The 24,196-nt window shown below is 36.1% G+C and overlaps 1 protein-coding gene across 1 annotated transcript in view; it reads right to left on the reverse strand.

Annotated features, from left to right (window-relative positions):
- The window catches only part of LOC106072460 (multidrug resistance-associated protein 1-like), a 66,238-nt gene extending 42,581 nt beyond the window's left edge, over positions 1 to 23,657 (reverse strand). Inside the window, exons 1-7 of the mRNA XM_056008751.1 lie at positions 22,871 to 23,657; positions 14,348 to 14,527; positions 13,060 to 13,215; positions 11,955 to 12,083; positions 3,208 to 3,333; positions 2,562 to 2,623; positions 1,809 to 1,937 (exon numbers count right to left, since the gene is read on the reverse strand). Coding sequence (XP_055864726.1) covers positions 1,809 to 1,937; positions 2,562 to 2,623; positions 3,208 to 3,333; positions 11,955 to 12,083; positions 13,060 to 13,215; positions 14,348 to 14,527; positions 22,871 to 22,900 — 812 coding nt within the window. The 5' untranslated portion in view covers positions 22,901 to 23,657. The remainder of the gene's footprint in view (positions 1 to 1,808; positions 1,938 to 2,561; positions 2,624 to 3,207; positions 3,334 to 11,954; positions 12,084 to 13,059; positions 13,216 to 14,347; positions 14,528 to 22,870) is intronic.
- Positions 23,658 to 24,196: the final 539 nt, after the last annotated feature.

A 24,196-nucleotide genomic window follows, 5' to 3' on the forward strand; every position in this document is an offset into this window, starting at 1 on the left:
CAGTGGGGGTATCTGGGAGAAGGTTTTCCGTGCTGCCTTTAGGCGCTCAGTAAACACAACTCTGCTCGAGTCAGGTGTTGAACCTCGAACCTCCTTCATAGGTAGCCGAGTTAAGCCAAGTTCAAGCGTACTTACACCCTCGACCACTTATAAATGGCAAGGAAAGTCTATGATAGGGAAGGATGTGAATATAGGTGAAGTGTTGCATAAGTGAAGCGTTGTATAAGTGAAGTGTTGTTTAAGTGAAGTGTTGTATAAGTGGAGTGTTGTATAAGTGAAGTGTTGTATAAGTGAAGTGTTGTATAAGTGAAGTTTTGTATAAGTGAAGTGTTGTATAAGTGAAGTGTTGTATGAGTGAAGTGTTCTATAAGTGAAGTTTTGTATAAGTGAAGTGTTCTATAAGTGAAGTGTTGTATAAGTGAAGTGTTGTATGAGTGGAGTGTTGTATACGTGAAGTGTTGTAAAAGTGAAATGTTGTATATTATTATTTATATATGACTGCAACCATATAGGCATAACTAACAAAAAAAACTCGTTTCAAAATGTATGAGGAAGTCCTATTTTTTACAGGTTGATAGGGAGAAAACTCCAGATTGGCTTTAGTGTTGCCATGGAAACGTCAAAGCTTCCCATGTGTTATGTTCATGTGGAATGGCGCTATTGTGTGTTGATTTAAAAAAAAAAAAAAACAAGAAAAATGTAAACAAAAAAAATACTTTAAAAAAAGCAAAGCTTATATTAAATGTAATTGTATCAATTAGTTTAGATGAGTCATGGTCATTTAATTAAATTTGGAATAGATCTAAACTAACAATAATAAATCTGTGCGATTAGAAATAGTTTTACAAATCGTTTTTGCTGTTAGCTTTCTCAATGCGCTGTGTTCCTATCACTTGTCCGAACAAATTGAGGAAAAGGGGGGAGTAGGTGGTATCTTGGTGATTTTTACCGTATACGACTTAAATTCGAAATCAGGGCTGAAGCCTCCTTAAGGGGACTAATTCATCTTATGCTATCACTTCTTTCAATTACAATTTCTTTCCCTTCTTCGAAAGCCAAGCAAAAAAAAAAATCATTTCCAATAGTAAATTAACTAATTTTTTTAATTTTTAAAAAATTGATTCTTGTGTTTTCAGGTTAAAGAAATAATTGTTTCGAAATTTCAACTAGATCCAAGATTGGGTGAGGCAGAAACGACGTGTACAAACTTTTTACCAGACAGACAAACAGACAGAGTGAGTTGATATAAGCTTTGTAAAAATAGGAGACGAAGTCGATATATTATGAAGTCGTTTTGTAATAAGATATAATGGAGATATTCGAGATAGAAATTAGAGTAATGAAAGTTCTAGATGTAATTGTCTTGGGTTCAATCCTCGTGTGGAGAATGTGTTTCTTTTTATTGTGCAATGACAAAGAAAATATCCATGTTTAGTTTGTTATATTGCTTAAAAAGGAATTATAATTATATAATATATTACTATATATCAGCGGCGTAGCTAGGGTGGGTGAGGAAGGAATTTCAAACTCCCCATGTGCCTCCACTAGGGGAGCCCCCAAATGAGTGTTCTTACAATAAATATTAAATATTACACAAAACGCAGGGGCCCCAAAAGAGGTCAAACCCCTAGCCCCCAAATGATGACGAATTCCTAGCTACGCTAGACGTGACCACGTGACCAAGCTCATAACCAGGCAGGCATGACGTAACAAGAACATTAAGCCAACGTGTAAAAAAAAAAGTGTATTAAAAATTATTTTTATCATTATTTATAGCATGTTTGTTTCACGTCGCGTCTTTGACCTACCTTTTCACTTTATTATACTTGAACCAAGCACGTGAGAAACGCGCCACCACCGTGTCACTCAAGTCACGAGGGTTCAGCTGCCAGAGGTCACTGGGGTTTAAAGGTCTTCTATATCCGGTAAAGATAAGTCTACAAGATGAAGACAAAGGTAAACCATTTAATTAACTCGTTTCTATACGATGAAGTAATGTGTCACATTTTTTTTTAACTCTTTCCCTCCTAACTGACGATACCAGTGTTGATTCCACCAGAATGTGGTAAATAATTACGGAGAGAAAGAGTTAAGAAAGGCAGGACGAATTTTTTTTTTTTAATTTGAGAGCTTGTATCTATAGACTTATATATATTATATCTAGACTGGACATGGAGATTTTTTAAAACTACAAAAAAAGTGAATTTTTTTTTGAAAAAGTTGAAACATTCGTTGTTTTGTAAAGTAGTTATATGAAGTAAAGTTGTTGTTTTTCAACCCTAACCTATGTAACATATAATTTAATTTTTAGATTTAGATCTAGTAATAGCCCATTCTAAAAAAAAATCCGAAAAGTGATTTAGCATTATTTCTAAACTTTGAAAATTAAAGATCATTACTTTTCTAAGACACAAAAGATTGCTTGGGGCGACAGCTTGAAAAAGAGTTACGTACATAAAAATCTGTATCGGGGATAACAATTTGTTTCCGATTTCCAGTCTAGATTTAATAGATAAGACCTATGCTTGTATCATTGGTATCAGTTGATATGTTTTTCTAACCTTGTGATCCATGAAAATGTCAATTTTGAAAGAAATGACGCATTCACTTCCGGACATTCATTCTAGATGGAAAACAAGAAAAAAATGTAAAAAAAAAAAAAAAAATTAAACAAAAATGAAAAAAAAAATTTTTTAATTTTTAATAAAATTTTTTTTAAAAATTTAAAAAAAAAAAAAAAAAAAAAAAAAATATTAAATTAAAAAAAATTAAAAAAATAATTTTTTTTTTAAATTTAAAAAAAATATTTAAAAATTTATTTTTTTTTAAAATAAAAAAAAATTATAAAAAAAAAAAAAAAAAAAAAATCATTTGAATTAAAAAAAAAAATCTTTGCCATCACAAAAAGTTTTCCCAAATGTTTTTGTTTAGCGCAACTTCATGCTTTAAGTTTTTTCAATGCGCTATGATCCTATCACTTGCATGGACCAGTTGGGAAAAGGGGGAGGGGAAGAAAGAAAGAGGGGTGGGGGGGTTTAACTAACAATGTTAGAAATACAGTGTTATTTCAGTTTAACTAACAATGTTAGAAATACATTTAACAAAAACAAAATTTAAAATCCTTTTTAGACAGTTTACATATTTAAAAAAAAAAATTCCGGATTATGTGGAAGCTGGGAAAAAAAGTGGGTCAAATCGAGGACTTACCTCAGAGACGTATCTGTTATATGTGGACAGTTGAACGTCACTAAAGCAGTTGAGTACTAACTGAACCAACACCAGAAACATAACAGACACCATCCAAATAAATCTCAACACATCAGTAGCATACATCTGCATACACATAAACAAGGGAAGTAATAAAACGGAAACAATTATTTTAGAATTCAATTCTTCTATTACTCTCAATGTGACGTTATTTTTTTAAAGATAAGAATTCTAGTCTGTATTTTAAATTTTTCAGGGTTTGAAGTCTTTATGCTAGAAAAAAAACATAATAAACAAACACTGAATCATAATCTTCAAATACAAAAACAAAATCTAAAAAAAACCTCAGAAATACACAAAGACGAGATATTCAAAGAGACGTTCCCTTTATTCATTATATATAGCATATGAAAGGCAAGGTGCATGTATGTATGTATGCATGTCCGGAATAAAAATCAAAACCGTTTGACCAATCTTGATAAAACTTGGTATAAAAGTTCCTTAGATCATGGCGGAGACCGTAGTGCATGTTTAATGTCCCTCCCACAACCGGAAGGGCCCAAAAATAGACAAAAAGTACCTAATTGTATCTCTATAAAAGAACGAAACTTTTTTAACAAATCGGGTAAACCTTCATACTCTGCATTTATTTTCGTGGCTAAATAAAAAAAAATGTGAAGGGAACATTCTCCAAGTTTGACATAGATCTAAATTCAATACAGTAGATCAGTAACACCCAAACTAAGGCCCGCAGGCCTCGGGTCACATCCAGCTAGTAGGGTATATAACACACATCGAGATGCTCCTTCTTCCCTAGTGCTATTATAGAATGGAATGGGTTGCCTCAGTCAGCCAGGAAAACCAATAACTTGGCAGAATTTTAGTCATTGGTTAACATGCATAACTAGATTAACCTAGGAACACGCGTAAGCGTAATCATCATTTGTTGTTGTTGTTGTTTTAAGTAACTTCTGTATTTTATAAGATAAGATAAGATAAAATATTATCCAAACATGTCGCGATCGTGATACGTGTTATGGATTTATATACCTGGATACCTTTCTTCAAAATTACTTTTGCTTGGCTATACACTGATATACAATACTCAGTGCGCTCTGGTCTACTCTCCTTTATGGACATGTGGAGGAGAAGGGGGTATCTGTGAGAAGGCTTCCATGCTGCCTTTAGACGCCCAGCAAACACAACTTATTTCGAGTCGAGATTTGAACTCAAACCGCTAATTGAAAATTTATCGAGGCGCTGTCTCTCAGCCACACATTCCATCATCTTTGTGAGGTAGCCTATTCGACTGGCTTTAGAATCCACTGTAAAAGTTTTAGCAACCACTTTACAGGTATAAGCAACCATTTTACAGGTTTTAGCAACCCCTTTACAGGTTTTAATAACCACTTTAAAGGTTTTAACAACCATTTTATGGGTTTTACCACTTTACAGGTTTTAGCAACCATTTTACAGGTTTTAACAACCACTTTACACGTTTTAGCAACTACTTGAATCTAAATAGGGTGGCAGCTTGGCCGTGCGGTATGCGCGCTGGACTGTCGTTCGGACGTCTCCATGGTCCCGGGTTCATACACTCCCCGCCTTTTTTTTCCTTTTTCAGATTTTATTGTTTTGCAGATAAAGATCTGGGAACGAAATATTCAAAGTCCATGAATATACAAACTAATCTTGAGCTAATTTAAATCAAAAAGAATCTGTGTATACCTAGAAGGAAATGCCATCAGTCAATATTCACAGTAGTGTCTTTAAAAATGGGAAAATTGGGAATACGTGAAGTCTGGGGGCCAACCATCCTAACGGGCCCATGTGGAGTTACACGTCTGACAGATCTGATAGAGAGTATTATGAAGAACTGATGAGGCTTACAGAGTCGACCTCGAAGAAGAATTTTCAAAAGCATTTATCAGCATTTTCTCATGGATCGCATGCTGATAAACTCATCTGAAGGGCGGAACACCTTCGAGAACGGGGTCTTTAGTAGCCGCCCCATTCGCCTCTCCCCCAAACGCCTCCTCCATGTCTAGTGGCTGCACATTGTTAACAAGAGTAATCCTGTTTCAAGCAAAACTCTTTTTCTTTATCAACATGCTTGCCTTCGTTGTATCTCTCTCTCTCTGTCTCTCTCTCTCTGTCTCTCTCTCTGCGTCTGTCTCATTAATTTTGTAATGTCATATCTCTGACATACTGTTCCTAAATGACATCGGCCTTTGTTACTCATATCACCCTATTTATCACGGTCCGAAATATCTACCGTATATTAAAAAAAATATCATTTGATCTTTCGTATGAAACAATGTTCCTAAACAACCTTTGTGAATATTTATCATTTGTTATCAGTATTGTAACCAAAGGACAACCTTGTGCGAAAAAATAGAAAATTCGGTTCCCTTGTGCTTTTTACGTAAAAATATGCTCGCTCATGATTATAGTGGTAAGACTTTTAAGCGAAAGTCGCCGAGCTTCTTGTTTCCCCTAGGAGTTGAAATAACTAGCCTCTCCAGCAGACGGCGTTAATAGTTCCCGCAGCAGGCTTGGGATAAGTAGCGGGAATTGTCTCCCCTTATCTCCGTGGGCTCGGGAAAAAAAAAAAGCGGGAATTAAGATGCGCACTTTAAGTAATGGTAAGTCAGAAAACAGAGCTGATACGGTCAAGGCGATAGATTCACAAATGTCAGGAGATAGCATGTCTCACTACATGGGGCTGGGCTCTGCAGCCATGGGGGGCGGCGAGACGTGTATTGTCTTTTGAAGGAGGGGTTTCTCGACACCTGCACGTCTAAAGGAGTACAGAAAGGAGGACAGAAGCATAGGACAGAAAGGAGTATAGAAAGGCGGAAAGGACAGAAAGGAGGACAGAAAAGAGGATAGGAGGACAGAAAAGAGGATAGAAAGGCAGAAAGGATAGAAAGGAGGACAGAAAGGAAGACAGAAAAGAGGATAGGAGGACAGAAAAGAGGATAGAAAGGCGGAAAGGACAGAAAGGAGGACAGAAAATAGGATAGAAAGGCGGAAAGGACAGAAAAGAGGACAGAAAAGAGGATAGGAGGACAGAAAAGGGGGCAGAAAAGAGGATAGAAAGGCGGAAAGGATAGAAAGGAGGACAGAAAGGAGGATAGAAAGGAGGACAGGGGGATGGAAAGGAGGACAACAAAAAGACAGAAAACTTTCAGACTTGGCTAACAATCTAATTGATTAAACATACTGATAAAAGTTGTCAGAGATATGACAAGAGAGATAATAATAAAGGCCCTAACAAATGCAACTAGCTATTGGTCTCCACTGCCCACAGGTTGTGACGTTACAGGTCAGTGTTCAGGCCTTCTATGACGATAAGTCTAGGTTTGACTGAGGATTCGACCTTAAAAAGAAGGACATGTCCTCATTTAGCCGGACGTCTGGTTACGCCAATTGTAGAAAATCTTCCATTAGGAAGTTTGTGTATCAAATATGTGTATATAGTCTTAAATACTGAAAATACCTTGTGGTACAAAAACCAATATCTATTGACTCAATCTGAGTTAAGCTATCAAGTAGATACTTTTTATATAAACTATAATCTAGCTAGACAGTAATAACATATACAACGAACGAAAGAAATATATACTTCATTTAAAAAACAACAAAGCTTTTAAGATGTGTAGAGGTATCAATTAGTTTGGATCAGTCATGTAATTAAATGTGTAATAGATCTAGATTCTAGACCAACAACGATAAATCTGTGCGATTAATAATAGTTTTTTTAACAATGGACCTGATTCACCAATCGTAAACAAACAAAATTTAGCCACGTGGTGCTCTGTCTCGTCTATACTAAATACGCAACCCATAAAGGCTGTCACGTGATACGTTATTTTCATTGTTTTATCAATATTATCACGTGGCTAAATGTTGTTTGTTTACGATTGGTGAATCAGGTCCATTGTTTTTCTTAAGTGCTATTTCATGCTTTTAGCTTTCTCAATACGCTATGATCCTATCGCTTATCTGAACCAGTTGGTAAAATGGAGGGGGGCGGGGGGAGTTGGAAAAGAAAGGAATATATGGGTGGAATTTACCGTAATTAAGTTTTTAATACCATACACATAAAGAAAAAAAAAGGGGGGGGGGGGACGACCTGAATTCGAACTTGTGGCTAAGGCCTCCTTGGGCAGACGAGCTAACTATTCTTCTAGCGAGAAGATTGAATAGATGTATCGTTGTTTCAATTTAGAGAGGCGACATATAAAGGGGACTAATTCATCTTATACTACCACTTCAGACAAGTACAATTTCTTTCCCTTGTTAGAGATACCAAGCAAAAAATAAGTAATAGCCAATAGTTAAAATAGTTAATTAACTAACTGTTGCTTTTTTTTAATTGATTCTTGTGTTGGCATTTAAAAGAAATAATTGTGCAAAATTTCAGCTTGATCCGAAATTGAGTGTAGGAGACATAACGTGTACAAAGGTTTATCGGACAGACAGAATGAGTTGATAAAAGCTTTGTAAAACGAGGGGTATCGGGTTCAAATCTCGGTGAAGAGTGGGAGTTTGAACCTCAGGATTTTTTTTTTAGGATACCCCTGATTCTACTTTAATTGGTACTCTGACAAACTGCTGGCCCTCTTTGACCGTCAACCACAGAAACAGATGAGCCCACATCATTCCTAGGTCTGAAAGGGGTACTTGTATGTACTGGGGTGTATACGCGTGATTCTGATGTAACAAAGAGAAAAGTTGAGCGGATGGTTTTGGTTGTGTAGGGCTGAATAGGTTCTGATGAAATCACGAGATGGTCTGTCGTGTCCATAAATATTGGCGTGGAAATGATGAAAAAAAAAAAAGAAACAAGAAACGTGAGACCGTAAGGACGTGTATTTTTTATCAACTCTGTCTGTCTGTTTGTCTGTCTGGTTAAAAGTTTTAACACATTTTTTCTCCCACACTCATTCTCTGATCAGGTTGAAACTTTGTGCGTTTATTCATTGGCATAGACAAGACGAGAACCAATTAAAAAAAAACAATTAGTTAATTACTGGTTAGTAATTATTTAGCTTGATATCAACAAGGGAAAATAGAACTTCAGTATTTACATATTCGGCTAAATATGTAAGGTTTCGACCCCACAGATAAATGAACACGTTATTTCTCCCACACCCATTCTCGGGTCAAGTTGACATTTCAAACAATTCTTTATTGTACCTAACAAAGCATGAATCAAGAACAAAATTAACCAATTAGTTGATTAATTATTGGTAATTAATTATATAGTAAGGAAATATCTTCTACATTATTAAGAAATACAAAAGTGCAGAGTTCTTTCCCTTAGATAATCATTGTTTTTCTTAAAGGGAAACTCCGATGGTTTTGACAATTTTTGATATAATATGTGTTTTGATTTACAAATAATGAATATATTATTATTTTGTTTTTATTTGCAATAATAACTTAGTAATTGATATTTTTCTGACATAATTTTCCAAAACGGTCAGACTTTCACCGGGTTTCTATGTGACGTCACATATGCCTATTAATTTAATCTATTGACTTACTGTATAACGGAAAACCATTACAGTAACGTTTACATTCTCGTAAAAGAGATATATCTTCGTCTGTGCAGTTAGATCTAGATCTTGTAAGCAAAGAAAAAAATGCGTGTTTAAGGAGATTTACATGCTTGACTAACCACGGCAGTGTGTATCTTCTCGCCTGACCACTCAACACACAACAAACACTATCGCTTGGTTGTCTTGTCATGACCAACTACACGTAGTCTCGCTTAGCCTTACACTGACCAGTTTGTTCGAACCAGTCAGACCTGCGATCTATTTTCTTCTTGGTACAGGGAGGGGGCTTAGATGAAAATGTTACTCTTTTTCTCGAGTTGCTTGTTCTAATGCTTTTAAATCTATCAATATATAACTGTACCATAGCGCTTGACTAGGCTGTCACTAAGACTTACAGCCTAACAGCTACTGTAAGAATGAAGCGATACAATTTGTCAAATCTAGTTTCCCTTTCAGTATTATGGATGGAAGTGACGTATGCCTAACCTAAAAACAAAATATCAAAGAACCCTGTTTTTTTGGCGATGTCAAGAATTTATAGTCTAATTAATTAAATATAAATGTTTCTAAGCATTTAAATAAAAAAATGGAAAAATGTTTACTATTACAACTTTTTACGCAGAATTTAATATATGTCAATAACTCAAATTTGAAAAACCATCGGATTTTCCCTTTAAGGATTTTTTTTTTTATTTTGCTTGCTAATGAGTTTGTAAAATGTTTTACATATTTCGGATGTTCCTTCAGAGTTGAAGATAGTTTACTTCCTAGTCCAAACCTCCCACAGGACGACGGGGGATGGGAGCGGGCAGGGTTTGGACCCTCGACCGTCGATAAATCCGAACGACAGTCCAGCGCGCAAACCGCAATACCAGGCAGCCACCCTGGCAGTTATCATTACATACTTCTACTATCAAGTTGACTGTGTATTTATTATTGAAAGTTCTATTCAGATTTGTTCTAAAAGCTTTTTCAGTTTTTTAGTTTGAATTCTACATCAAGAATTTAAAACGCTAGCTAGTTGTGCTAGCTGCTTGAAGCTACAGACCAACGACTGAGTATAGATAATATGGTTCTGTGGTTATACGGGCTAGAGAGATGATTATCGTTTGTTTATGTTTGTGTGCGTGTTTGTGCAAATAAAAAAAGTGTGGTGGTTTGTATGATGGGTTCTATAAATATTGCTAACATCGCTGATAAGCTAACGCAGTTCATGTTTGAGTGTCAGAGTTTATGAACCGTCGTATTAAATGTAAGCTCGTCAGGTGCTGGGTTTTTCCTTACACTAAGTCACAGTGACCTCAGTATTAAAAAGAAAAAAAAATGTCTTCGCGCCTGGTGCAATAGAGAATGGGACACAGCACAGATAAAATTCTTTTTATATTATTTTTCCGTATCTTAAACAATATGATGCCAGAGGCGTAGTGAGGGGGGCAAGGGGGCACGTTGTCTCGGGGGGGGGGGGGCGCCACAGGCAGAAAGGCGACCAAAAAAATTGTTGTAGATATTTAAGTTATGTAATACATTCTAAGGTTAATACTATTATCAAAAGCTTTTCATTTATAAGCCTATATTTATATGTGATGTTCATGCAAAATGTGGAGGTGAGGAGCGCACCTTTCGCTCACTACGCCCCTGTATGATGCTGTAATTAATTAAAATGCCATAAACATTAAGCTCCGACTTTATAAATGTTGCAACATATGTAGGTCAGATCTGGGTCTGTTTAATATATATTGTCACGTACACTGTATCTATATTTAGCTCAAGGTTACCAGCCAGGGACTTCAACCACCTCGGGATTTTCTATCACGCCACTAAATTATGTTTTGAAATAAATGGGATTGGTTTGAAATATCAATTATTGTACATTGAGCTGCATTTATTGGTCAGAGTTTGACCAGGCGGCAAAGAGATATTTAGTCACATGACGAAACGCCCAAAGCTTTGTAAGCTGAGAGATATTACCGCCAGTCTTGTGCGGAACGTGTTAGATATAACATGTATTAAAGTCTAGTGTTAGAACTCAAGAAAAAAGACATAATTATATTAGTGTGTAGATCGTTTATTCTAATCAAGTAAATTTAACCATTGTAATTATTTGTGAATAGCTTTTCCAAGTTTTGAATTAAAGTATTTGTTTTAGACGAAGAGAAGTTCCTTCATTGAATATATAATAGTATACTTAGATCGTCTTGTCAACTAGTAACTTCTAGATGATCCTCTTATCAACTAGCAACTTCTAAATGATCATCTTATCAACTGACGATTTCTAAATCCTCGGCAATTACGATCATTGATTGTGTTTCAACGTGATATCTTGGCATCAAGTTTGATCGTAACATCTAGCACTAGTGATGATCGTAACATCTAGCACTAGTGATGATCGTAACATCTAGCACTAGTGATGATCGTAACATATATCTATACTCATAACAAAATTATTTCTAATTGAAAGTAAAGAAATCTACTTAAGTTTAGACAATAGAAAAGCATGACTAGTGTCACCTCCCTGGTGACACTTCATTACTCACAAAATGAGGACAGTGTACCTATCTCGAATTAGGTCACGCGTACCCACGCTTGCTTAGATGCCAGAAAGACGCCGATTAAAGGCTACAGCAGGGAAACAATTAACGTAGGTTAAATGAAAAACAAATAAATGTAAACGGGTCAAGGAGTCAAGGATGGGTATTGAGAGTGTCACGGTTCTTTATTCTAAGGAAAGATATAAAAGGAGTAGAAGTAGCTTGGAACGAGAGAGAGAGGGAGGGAGGGAGAGCTAGAAAGTTAGACTAGAAGTCGCTAGTTTTAAAAGTAATTAGTTTCTCAATTTTATTAATCATTTTTTACTGTATCCTGTAATAACTGTATCTGCTTTATATATCTTTGTACATGCATTTATTGCTTCAAGTTCAAGTTTAAAATAATTAAAAACTCTAGAAAAGCATGTCAACATTGTGTTACTTCATTGATAATTAAAGTGTTTGAACTTTAATTAAGGCACCTCCGAATCTTAATATGTCACAAGTTTATATCATCGAGATCATCAAATCTGACAAACTTAAAATAAACACGTGACAACAAGATTGACAGATGAAATGCGTCGGACGTAATTATCTTCTTTTTGTAAGTATCGTCTGTAATATATAAGATAATGATTGAAACGGGTATTACCTCAATTTCTATATATGTATAGAGTGGAATGATGTCACACACCAAAAGTATCAACCAATAAACGAAGAGCACACCGGAAGTTAAGATGCAGTTCCTTCTCTCAAGTTGAGTAATGATGCCAGTTAAAACCTGAATCAATATAATTTGATTCTTAGAATATCAATATTAGCGCCATGATAATTGTGTTATTTAAAAATAACTGAAATTACTTTGAAATTTACGGGAATATCAGTTTTGCAAGTTATGTGCATATAATAAAAAAAAATAAGGCTTTTCTTCGAGTCCGAAGATTATTGAGGAATGCAGTATTTCCCGAGGATACGCAGCCCCAGCTGTGACCTACATATTCGGACACATCCAGGGCAAGCATAACCTTTGTCCTCGACAGCGGATTTTCTTTTGGTCTCAAAAGAGTATGTGCATATAGCAAATTTTTCGAGCCAGTGTTCTTTGAAAGGCAACATTTACTATCCATTATTATAACATAGGATCCTTTCTACTTCCACCTCTTCCTAAGTCTGTTGGGGCACCACTCAGGATCTGTCGACCGTCTTCCTCAAATCCTCGCTGTCTTTTGCCTTGATTAGAATCCCCTTCTATTCTTGAATGGTGTCTTCCCATCGTGTCTGCATCTCGTTCTGTCCAAATACTGTTTCCGGAAGGGCAGTTTTTGCTGGCCTTGATGACTTTGAGATATGGCCGTTATTTTTTTTTTTGTTTGCATTGATTGACCAGTTGTCAGCGGGTCATTTTGGGGCTTGATTGCCGTTGAGATCCTGTTTCGAATCTCCTCCTTTGTGATGCGGTCCTTGTATGTGATACCTAGTATCTTTCTATAGCATCTGAATTCGCCTGTTAGTATCTTTCTCCCACACAGGCGTAGCTAGGGTGGGGGAGGAGGGGGAGAATTTGGAAATCCCCCCGAGACCCCACTTTAGGGGGACCCTAATGAGTGTTTTTTTTTTACATTAAATATTAAGCAAAATACAGGGGCCCCCAAAGAGGTCAAGCCCCCAGGCCCCCAAATGATTGTAAATTGTTAGCTACGCCCCTGTTCTCCTATATACATTAGTATAAACAATTAGATTTAGATTTATGTACTTACAAAACTGATGGCCTCCACAATTCTCGCCACAAAGTGGGACGTGGTGGTAGTGTCGTATCTCTGCCCAGGAGGGGTGCCAGGCAGAGATCTGGATGGGCTCATGGTTTCTCTGATGATGAGCGCGATGGTTAGCACAACCATCAGTAACGAGATGGACTGGACCAAAATACAAATCAAAGCAAATAAAACAAAGAGAAGAACTGAACGAAATAATTTAATTAACAAAAAGAGCGACTAAACAAGAAAAAAAAAATTTAAGTAATTGACAAAGAGAAATCCCAAAATGATGACTTAAAAAAAAAAGGTTTTAAATGATAATAAACTTGGAGCTTGACTCCATATTATATCTAACCTATACAATGGGTAACTTTTTTTGTGGGATTGATGTTTGTATTACCATTGAAGCAATCGCCAGGATTTCGTAAACCGCAGGGGCGGAGTGGGTGTCAAAATCTGCCCGGGCATTTCTATGCAATTCGGCCCACAAATAGTTAGCCCACATGATTGCTTTAGATTATTGTTAGACTTTAAATTGTAAAAGCTCTCTTAAAATAATTTACTGGCATTCATGCGACTTTTTCGGTGACCCTATCGGCCCAATTTGGGTACCGGCCCACCGGGCATTTGCCCGAATGCCCATATAGCCAGTCCGCCTCTGGTGAACCCCATACCATTGAAAAGAATTTCCCCTAATTATCAGAGTGATGAGAGTCTACTTGGGTTGTTCTTTTCTAACTGCTGTCCCAAAATCATATGTTTATGTTTTACTGACCAAAGCTTGGTCATTATTGGGATAGTAAATATGATTGTTTTGTCCTGTTATTGTAACCCAGTAACCCACATTGCTGGCATGTCGAAAGAATATGCTAATTAACACATAAGGGGGATAATTGAATTCTTTTTAGGCCTATATATATATGGACGATCTAACATGAATAAAGCAGCATTTAAACAGACAAGAAAGTGTTTGTTAGTCTCTACTAGCCTACTATAACAATTATAACTAGTCAGATCTAATTGTTTACTTATATTTTTACTCCTTCTTCCCTAGTGCTATTAGAGCATGGAATGGGTTGCCTGAGCTAGCCAGGAAAACCAGTGACTTGGCAGAGTTTAAGTCACTGGTTAATATGCATGACTAAATGCATGACGCGTAGGAAGTAATCATCTTCTTTTTTGAAGTAACGTCTGTATTATATAAGATAAGATTATTTTGTTTTGTAAAATTTGTCATGGAGTTAAAGGAAAGACAACCGAGACAAAACCAATCAACATCACGGCAACTTACAGTTTTGGCACTTGACAGGCATGTGTTAGGTCCAGGCAGGCCAGGGTCACGAGTCAGCAGGTAAGGTATGTACAATGCCGCGCACAACCACAAGGCACCCGCAGGTACGAACACTAGGACCGTGGATTGAAAACACTGTGTGAACTGTGGCCATGATGAGTTGAGGGTCAAATCCTCGTCCTGTAAGACAAAAAAATCAAGACTCACTTCAGAATTTCTACTGGCTGGTTTGTTGGGTTTTAGTAGAAGTACTTTGACAGATTAATTTATGCATAATCAAATTCTGAATTAGTATTTTGTGTGCCCGGGTAGTTCTAAATGCGTTGCACTGGTCGCATGCGAATTTTAAGGCATTTAACGGCCTGTTAAAAAAAAAATTTGTAAGTGGACTTTAAAACATTTTCTATTTTGTAACTTTATAAAACGAGCATCTATAATGTTCACGTTGCCAAACTATAATGTTCAACTCTGCCAAACTATAATGTTCACGTTGCCAAACTATAATGTTCAACTTTGCCAAACTATAATGTTCACGTTGCCAAACTATAATGTTCACGTTGACAAACTATAATGTTCACGTTGACAAACTATAATGTTCAACTCTGCAAAACTATAAGGTTCAACTTTGCACAACTTTAATGTTGACTTTGCCAAACTATAATGTTCAACTTTTCCAAACTATTATGTTCATTTTTGCCAAACTATAATGTTCACGTTGACAAACTATAATGTTCACGTTGACAAACTATAATGTTCACGTTGACAAACTATAATGTTCACGTTGACAAACTATAATGTTCACGTTGACAAAGTATAATGTTCAACTCTGTAAAACTATAAGGTTCAACTTTGCACAACTTTAATGATCAACTTTGCCAAACTATAATGTTCAACTTTTCCAAACTATAATGTTCACGTTGACAAACTATAATGTTCACGTTGACAAACTATAATGTTCACGTTGACAAACTATAATGTTCACGTTGACAAACTATGATGTTCACGTTGACAAACTACAATGTTCACGTTGACAAACTATGATGTTCACGTTGACAAACTATAATGTTCACGTTGACAAACTATGATGTTCACGTTGACAAACTATGATGTTCACGTTGACAAACTATAATGTTCACGTTGACAAACTATAATGTTCACGTTGACAAACTATAATGTTCACGTTGACAAAGTATAATGTTCAACTCTGTAAAACTATAAGGTTCAACTTTGCACAACTTTAATGATCAACTTTGCCAAACTATAATGTTCAACTTTTCCAAACTATAATGTTCACGTTGACAAACTATAATGTTCACGTTGACAAACTATGATGTTCACGTTGACAAACTATGATGTTCACGTTGACAAACTATAATGTTCACGTTGACAAACTATAATGCTGAGCTTTGCCAAACTATAATGTTCACGTTCCCAAACTATAATGTTCAACTTTGCCAAACTATAATGTTCACGTTGACAAACTATAATGTCCACGTTGACAAACTATAATGTTCACGTTGACAAACTACAATGTTCACGTTACCAAACTATAATGTTCAATTTTGCAAAACTATAAGGTTCAACTTTGCACAACTTTAATGTTCAACTTTGCCAAACTATAATGTTCAACTTTTCCAAACTATAATGTTCATTTTTGCCAAACTATAATGTTCACGTTGACAAACTATAATGTTCACGTTGACAAACTATAATGTTCACGTTGACAAACTATAATGTTCACGTTGACAAACTACAATGTTCACGTTGCCAAACGATAATGTTCAACTCTCCAAAACTATAAGGTTCAACTTTGCACAACTTTAATGTTCAACTTTTCCATACTATAATGTTCATTTTTGCCAAAATATAATGTTCACGTTGCCAAACTATAATCTTCAGAAATGAAAACAATTATTTTCTAGCCCAAAATTTCTGAATATAGACAGGGGGTTGGGCGTTAGGCAAGATTTGAACTCAGAACAATCGTGATGACAGTCAGAGCGCATACTAGACTAGCAGGCAGCCATCTTTTAATCTTATCCCAGGAGTAAACCATGTGCTAGCCCTTGATTTGCATTATTATCTCACAGCTTCAACCATTTTTGGGCGACATCGTTCCGACCACAGCTAATGCCCAGGCATTCATCTCATTTCTATGAGATGGTCCATTGTCGCCTCGCGCCTGAAGGGGGCCATAGTGGTAGTAATTAGTTCTAACATCACTAAACAGGTTCAACACATAGAATAAGTCTGTTACGTTTAATGTAAGTTGAAAAGCCTTTAATGTAAGTTGAAAAAGCCTTGCCAACGTTGTGCCAGGCTAACATCTGTAGTAGTTTCAACATTTCAACATCTCAGCCTGGTTTCGCTCATCTGAACATTAAAAATAAAAATGAATTATGCAAACTCTGAAAGGCTGTCAGGAAGATCATTAGAAACAAATAAGACCCCCTCGGATTTCAATTTGATAGATGCAGAGCAGGGGTCCTCAACCTGTGGGTCGCGACCCCCTTGGGGGTGGATTGACGATTTGCCAAGGGGTCGCCAAAGACCATCGAAAAAGTTTATTGGTTTTTGTCTATTCCTCTATTGCTGTGTGTGTGTGTGTGCGGGGGGGGGGGGGGTCGCGGCAGAGTGGAGGATTGTAAAATGGGGTCGCCGAGATTAAAAGGTTGAGAACCTCTGATGTAGAGAGATCTACGGTTCCCCATTTAGACCATGCGGTCTATAGGCAAATAATGTGAAGGTCATATGTTTCTCTTTCTGTGACCCACGGTTAACGAAGGTGTCATGTGGCCAGCACAACGACCAACCGCCTTTACTTTTCCCAAACAAATGTCAGGTGGACGCCATGAGGTTTCCTAAATAAAAAAATCCCAGGGATTTTTTCCTGTAAATATAGGCGGGATGTTATACAGCTAGAATCCTAAACATCCATTTTATTTTATACTTATATATCATTAAATGGGCTCTTTGGCCTAATTACCAAATATACTTTTTTTTTGCCTTAAAGATGTAATTATTTAATTTAAACCGACTTTTTATACTATACATGTAACTTAAAATTAGAATTGTTGAATGAAAGTACGCATAAGTTAGGCTACACCTTATATATCTGTATAATTAACATTTTGTATTTGTATATAGTATTTCAGCATTGTCGATCTTTTTGGTATAAAACTTAATGGTAAAACACTTTACATTACGATGATAATATTGTTAAAGCTAGTTATTTAGGTTGTATAGGTTAGGCCTACATTCATTATTTGAGGACGCTCTTGTTGTTTATTACTTGATATCATATATAGTCTTATATAAGTTATAACTAGTCTATTGTGTTGTTATTTCTAACTTCGAGCACAGAAGAAATGATTTTTATAAACAGGGTGCTTTCTATTCTATCTTAAGACGATCTATAGTTGTTGATGGTATCTCTCAATTTTAATGACCTAACAAACGAATATTTACATTTGACTAAAGTAACACATTTAGTAAAATCACTAAATTTAGAAAGCCTTCAGGAGAGAAGACTTAAAAGTAAAGTAGCAATTATACATAAAACACTGAACCATAATCTTCAAATACAAAAACAAATTCTAATAAAATACTCAGACACAAAGATAAAGGAACATTCCTCATCCTGTATGCTAGGACAAATTTGTACAAATACTCCCTCTTCCCTAGTGCTATTAGAGCATGGAATGGGTTGCCTGAGCCAGACAGGAAAACTTATGACTTGGCAGAAATTAAGTCATTGGTTAACATGCATGACTAAATGCATGACGCGTAGGACGTAATCATATTCTTTTTTTAAGTAACGTCTGTATTATATAAGATAAGAAGAAGATCCCAATTAATCCAAGATAGCTATTGAATAACACAATTATGAAAGGAAACTATTTTACAACATGCCAGGACAAAGACACCCAAGAACTCGGTCGCCAAGTATCATTCAGGCGTTGAAAGACATTCTAATCAAGAAAAAGGACGAGAGAGGAAATGGAGACATAGGTCGACAGATCATGTGTGGTGCCCCAACAGGGTGTTGTCAGGTAAATTCAGATAATTCCCTTTGTGCTACATCACATAACACATGATTCATAGGCATCACACGTGACGCATATACACACACACACACAGTCACACACACACACAATCTTTTATAACGATTTAAATTGTCTTAACTGCCGCCAGGCTGTGTGGTATGCACTTAAGGATGTCATCGCGCTGGTCTCGCGCTAAGCTCGTGCTACGTTATAATGTTCCTATTGGACGGCACGTGGGTAGTTTGTTATTAGAATTTTGTATCACATTTCTTCCATTAGGCAAGAAGATCCTGTTTCTTATTTGATTTTAATTTTGTTTTTAAAAAGGGGCGGGGGGGGGTGCCTGGCAAGCGCTACTAATTAAGTAGCTGCCGTTACTTTTTGATAGGCAGTATTAGACGTTGTGTTGTGGTGTAGCTAGGATGGCTGCCTGGTCGTGCGGTTTGCGCGCTGGACTGTCGTTCAGATTTATCGATGGTCCCGAAATTTGAATTTGAAACTCTACCCAGTTCCCCACTTGAGGGGGGCCCCATATGAGTGTTTGAAATATTTATTTTTTTTTACATTAAATATGAAATATTACGCCATTATCTCAAGTCATGATGTCGAATGTCAAAATGCATAATGTGGTCAGCGACTAACCGCTTTACTTTCCTCATCCAATGTCAAGTAACCATCAAAGTTGGGTGGACTCAGAGGCATCCTTAAATCTGGTAATTAAAAATCCCAGTCTTCACCTAGATTCGAACCCTCGATTTAGAAGCCAAGCGTTTAACCACCCTGCCTCCACGCCCCGCCCAGGATATGTATTGCGAGAAATAACAAGAGACCTGTCACCATATAAAATGAAGCTGGCTGCATTTTGTTTTCAATTGCCCCTTTGTAATTATTTTGTTCTAATGATTCATATTTCCTCTATACAGATATGCATATTTTATCAGAATTAATTAATATTCTTAATTACTGACTCTTATTTTTTTTTTAAATCTACAAAAGATTTTTTATTACAAAAGTTAAACTTTCTAGTGGCAGGAAAAAAAAATTTTTTTCACAAGCTTAGGTTTGAAAACCCAAGCTTCTCTTTCACAGATGAAAATGGAATCCTTTGCAAAAACAGTTTTAAACCACTCATAGGGTTACTTAGTAACAGGGGACGAAATAATGTTATCGTGTAAATGTGTTGTGTTGTTTTTTTTTAAAGAAAAAAAAATCCCTCTCGTGTTTGCTGAGGTCACAGACGTGCGGTAAAGTGAATTTCTTTTTTTTTAATCTTTTTTTTTTATTCATTTTTTTCCTTATTTTAATTCTGCGCTAAGCATAAAAAAAGATGATTAAAAATAGACTACTAGGCTGTTTTAGATAGAAGGGGAATACACTGAAGTCCATAATTACTACATAAATGCTAGAAATGTATATTAAGCACATGCCTATATATATTATATTTGGACTGGACATGGAGATCTTTAACACTTATCTTATCTTATCTTATCTTATCTTATATAATACAGACGTTACTTCAAAAAAGAAGATGATTACGTCCTACGCGTCATGCATTTAGTCATGCATATTAACCAATGACTTAAATTCTGCCAAGTCACTGGTTTTCCTGGCTAGCTCAGGCAACCCATTCCATGCTCTAATAGCACTAGGGAAGAAGGAGTATTTGTACAAATTTGTCCTAGCATATGGGGACGAGGAATGTGCCTTTATCTTTGTGTCTTTCTGAGTATTTTATTAAATTTTGTTTTTGTATTTGAAGATTATGGTTCACTAAACAAAAATGTCATGAAAAACTTCAAAAAAGCTGAAACAAGGCGTTGTTTTATAAATTAGTCATAAGCAGTAAAGTTGTTGTTTTTAACCCTAACTAATGTAACGTATAATTTAATGTTTAGACCTAGATCAAGTAATTTAATATCGAAAATAAGAGCATTCTCGTCTCATAATTATTATATTGCAGATTGTAAATAGCCTACACAATGTAGAAATATCTAGATAATCAATCTATTTAAATGTAGATAAGATGATGAAAATCGCTCTAGGATTTTCGAAACATTATCTGAATGGAAATTAACAGGTAATGATATTTCATATATTGGAGTGAATAAATAGTTCTGTGATTAATAGCCCATTCTAATTAAAATCCGAGAAAATGGTATTGCATTATTTCTAAACTTTGAAAACTGAAGATCATTACTTTTCTAACACAGAAAAGATTGATTTTCGGGGAGACTTCCTTTACAGCTTTAGAAAGATTTACGTACATAACAATCTATATATATATATATATATATATATATATATATATATATATATAGGTCTGTGAATTGATCAATAGCGGATAAGAACTTGTTTCCGTTTTCCGGTCTGAGTACTCTAACCCTGGCCCTTTTGTTTGTGTACTAATTAAGGAATTATTTAATGTAACAAACTTTTAAGTCTTCAAAATATATTTTATTATATTTATAGCTTTTATAAAGCGCTACTTTCATGCTTATAGCATGCTCAGAGCGCTTTGGTCCAATCTCATTTGTGGACCAGTGGGGGGGGAGGGGGTATCCAGGAGTTGGTTTTCCGTGCTGCCGAGTCGGGCGTCGAACCTCGAGCCCCCTTCTAGGTAGCCAAGCCAAGCCAAGTTCAAGCGCACTTAGCCTCTCGACCACGCTTCCCACATTAAAACACATTGAACAAGGGAGATTATCAAAATGTAGCTCTATTATTAGAAGCAAAGAAAAGGGAGATAAAATGTTCACCTTAGAACTGATATTTATTTACTTCTGTTTATTTTATTTTTTTTTTATTATTTTCACATGTATATATACAAACTGTTATGTATATATTTGAAGTGTCATTTAATAATTAGTTTCATAAATGTCTTGAAAATATTACACTATCATACGATATTTCGTTGCAACTGAGATCTGACTAGATTTTTGTTTTGATGAGAGCCAAAGAGTAAGGAAGCTTTCACCCAGATCCCATGCACACCGCGGCTCTACTAAAGGAGCTGAATCTCGACGCGCCGAGCTTGCTAGAGCGGCGTGAAAAACACGCTAAACAAAATGAATGATAATATATACATGAATGATGACAATATCCCATCATGTTTTATGAGTTGACCACATCACGATACTATAAAACATCTTGATACGACCAGCAAGCTATATTATTTTACTATACCACCAGTCTTCTGTTTCTTGCTGATAGCCTGGAATGGTTTATGTCAGTCAAATGGAATCTACCACAGAGTTTCACTCTCTGAGAACATGTTCGCTCTCACATAGACATATCCCCCCCCCCACACACACACACATGAACTCCACCCACATGCAGTAACAAAGGAGGTGTGTCTGTCTTAGAGCGGGGTCCTAGAACCTTGACTTGTCCTGATGTCTGTTATTGTAATAAGTAATACAATACTTCTGTGTGCAGTGGTTCTCAAGCGCCCCTTCCCCTCCCCCCACTGCATACTTTATATTCTTGCAAAAAACTTTGTGAGCCGAAAGAGAAAACAAAACTGATAACGTTATTAATATATATATAAGACTCATTTTGGGGGGGGGGGTGGAGAGGGAAAGGTGTGAAACCTAATGCCTTGCGTCTGTTGGAACCTCGCGCTAACAAAAATATATAATTTTTTTTTTTTTTTTTATGATTGCTATGTTGAATCTGCTTCTCATTTTGCTCCCAAATATCTGCGCGGTGCAACTGTATTTGAAAAATGTGTCAAAAGAAGCCTCCTCCCCCGCCCCCCCCCCCCCCACCTACACCCACACCCCCGCTTTTTTTTTTTTCCAGAAAAAAATAAAAAGAAATAGGTTGATAGAGGCAAATTTCAACAACTATACGAAAAATTAATGTTGCCTGTTAGTAAAAAATTTGATAAAAAAAATATTTTTTTCAGATGGATTTCTGGCTTGAGATTTTCATACAGGGCAGAAAAAACTATAAATAGCAAGCGTTTTGGTGCATCCTCGGTGTAAAAAAAAAAAAAAATAATTAAAAGAAGGGTAGATAAGCAATGAATTTTTTTTTAATTTTTTGTTGAAATTACTTGCACTCTTAAGCAAGACCTAAGTTAAGATTCACAGACTACACACGGTATGTTTAATTTTTTTTTTTAAGGAAAACCAGTGACTTGGCAGAATTTAAGTCATTGGTTAATATGCATGACTAGATTGACCTAGGAACACGGGTAGGAAGTGATCATCGTCTTTTTTTTCTGTATTTCATAAGATAAGATAAGATAATTAAGATATTTTCATTTAAGCATTTTTTATTCCTTTTTTTTTTATTTGATACTTTGTTTTAGATCCCAGTAATGACGCAAAATGATTCTTGTATTGCTTCACAAATTTAAACTGACAGTGACAGTTGACAATGACAGTTGACAGTGACAGTTGACAGTGACAGTTGACAGTTGACAGTTGACAGTGACAGTTGACAGTGACAGTTGACGGTGACATTGCTGACTTACCCAGAATGTTGAGTTGCCACAGAACGACATTGCTCTGTTCAATCACTTTGAAATTCAACACAGTGTCAACACAGGTTCTACACACAGTCTTAGAATGTAGGCATGTAATCACACACTTAACACGCCAGTCCGAGAGCGAATGGCACAAGTCCCTCTTGAAGTCGAGAAGAAACCGAATTGAATATAAATCCAACTGATTATACCATGGAAGAAATCCTAATATCCAATATTCATGTCATGTATCCAAATTTTAAAAATAAAGTATTAATAAAAACTTGCCAGGATAGAGCTATTTCAATAATGTCATTACGACTAGACCTTTTGTTTTAGACATAAAAGTGTTTTCAAATGTTAGAAACATTGGACTAGCGCAGATATGAATTTAGACCATTTGTTTCTTTCTGCTTCAAAACTCTTTTATAAACTTAACTACAAGATCGAATGCGAAATCAGCAGACAACAAATTTAATTCGCGAATGTCTACGAAACAGCAACAAGGGAAATGTGCTGATTGGTCAAATACAACTGCGAAATCTGCAACCAGAATTTATTTTTTAAAAATTAAATTTGAAATGAATAGTAGAATGTCTTTAAATTCAGAAATAAAGTTAAAATGTCAAAGTTGGCCACTCGAGTCTTTATTTTTTTTTTCAATACTTCAAATTAATATTATCAGGAAAGAAGTCTCAGGACTCTCGAGGCATGTCCTAAGTCCCAGATGCCTCTCGGAATGGCAGTAGACCATTTTGTGTTATGACGACTAGGCATTTTTTTCCCCTCTTGTTTCCCGCTCCTGGTCTCCTGTCTCTCTGTTTAAGTCTCTCTGTTTCTCTCCCCCCCCCCCCCATTTCTTACGCCCCTCCCTCTCCATCTCTCTTCGTTTCTCACTCCAAGTCTGATGTGACCTCACATCTCCCCCCCCCACACCCACACACACACACATGCACCTAGACCAATCATATTAACACATACTCCTTCCCCCCCCCCTCCCACCTAGATGTTTTATTTTAACACTCTGCTGTTTATAATATAAGAATAAAATGGTGGTGACTTTATAATGTTGTATGCTCCTCTATTTTTCTTTTTTTTCTAATTTTTTTTTTTCTTGTCTTAAATTCATTCCCTAGATGTAGGTCTACGTCACAGCCTCTCCCCTGTCTAGAAAACGCCTCATTCCAGACCTGGACAAGTGGCTCGCCAGTTTCTCGCGTTAAGAGTAAAGAATCTATAAACCTAGCTCTGTCTTTCCTCAGTTAAACTGTAACATTCTGTATCGAACAAGGGAAAGAAATTGTGCTTGACTGGTGTGGTGGTTGGTATACGTTG

This window comes from Biomphalaria glabrata, chromosome 13, assembly GCF_947242115.1.
Source record: "Biomphalaria glabrata chromosome 13, xgBioGlab47.1, whole genome shotgun sequence".
Taxonomy (NCBI): domain Eukaryota; kingdom Metazoa; phylum Mollusca; class Gastropoda; family Planorbidae; genus Biomphalaria; species Biomphalaria glabrata.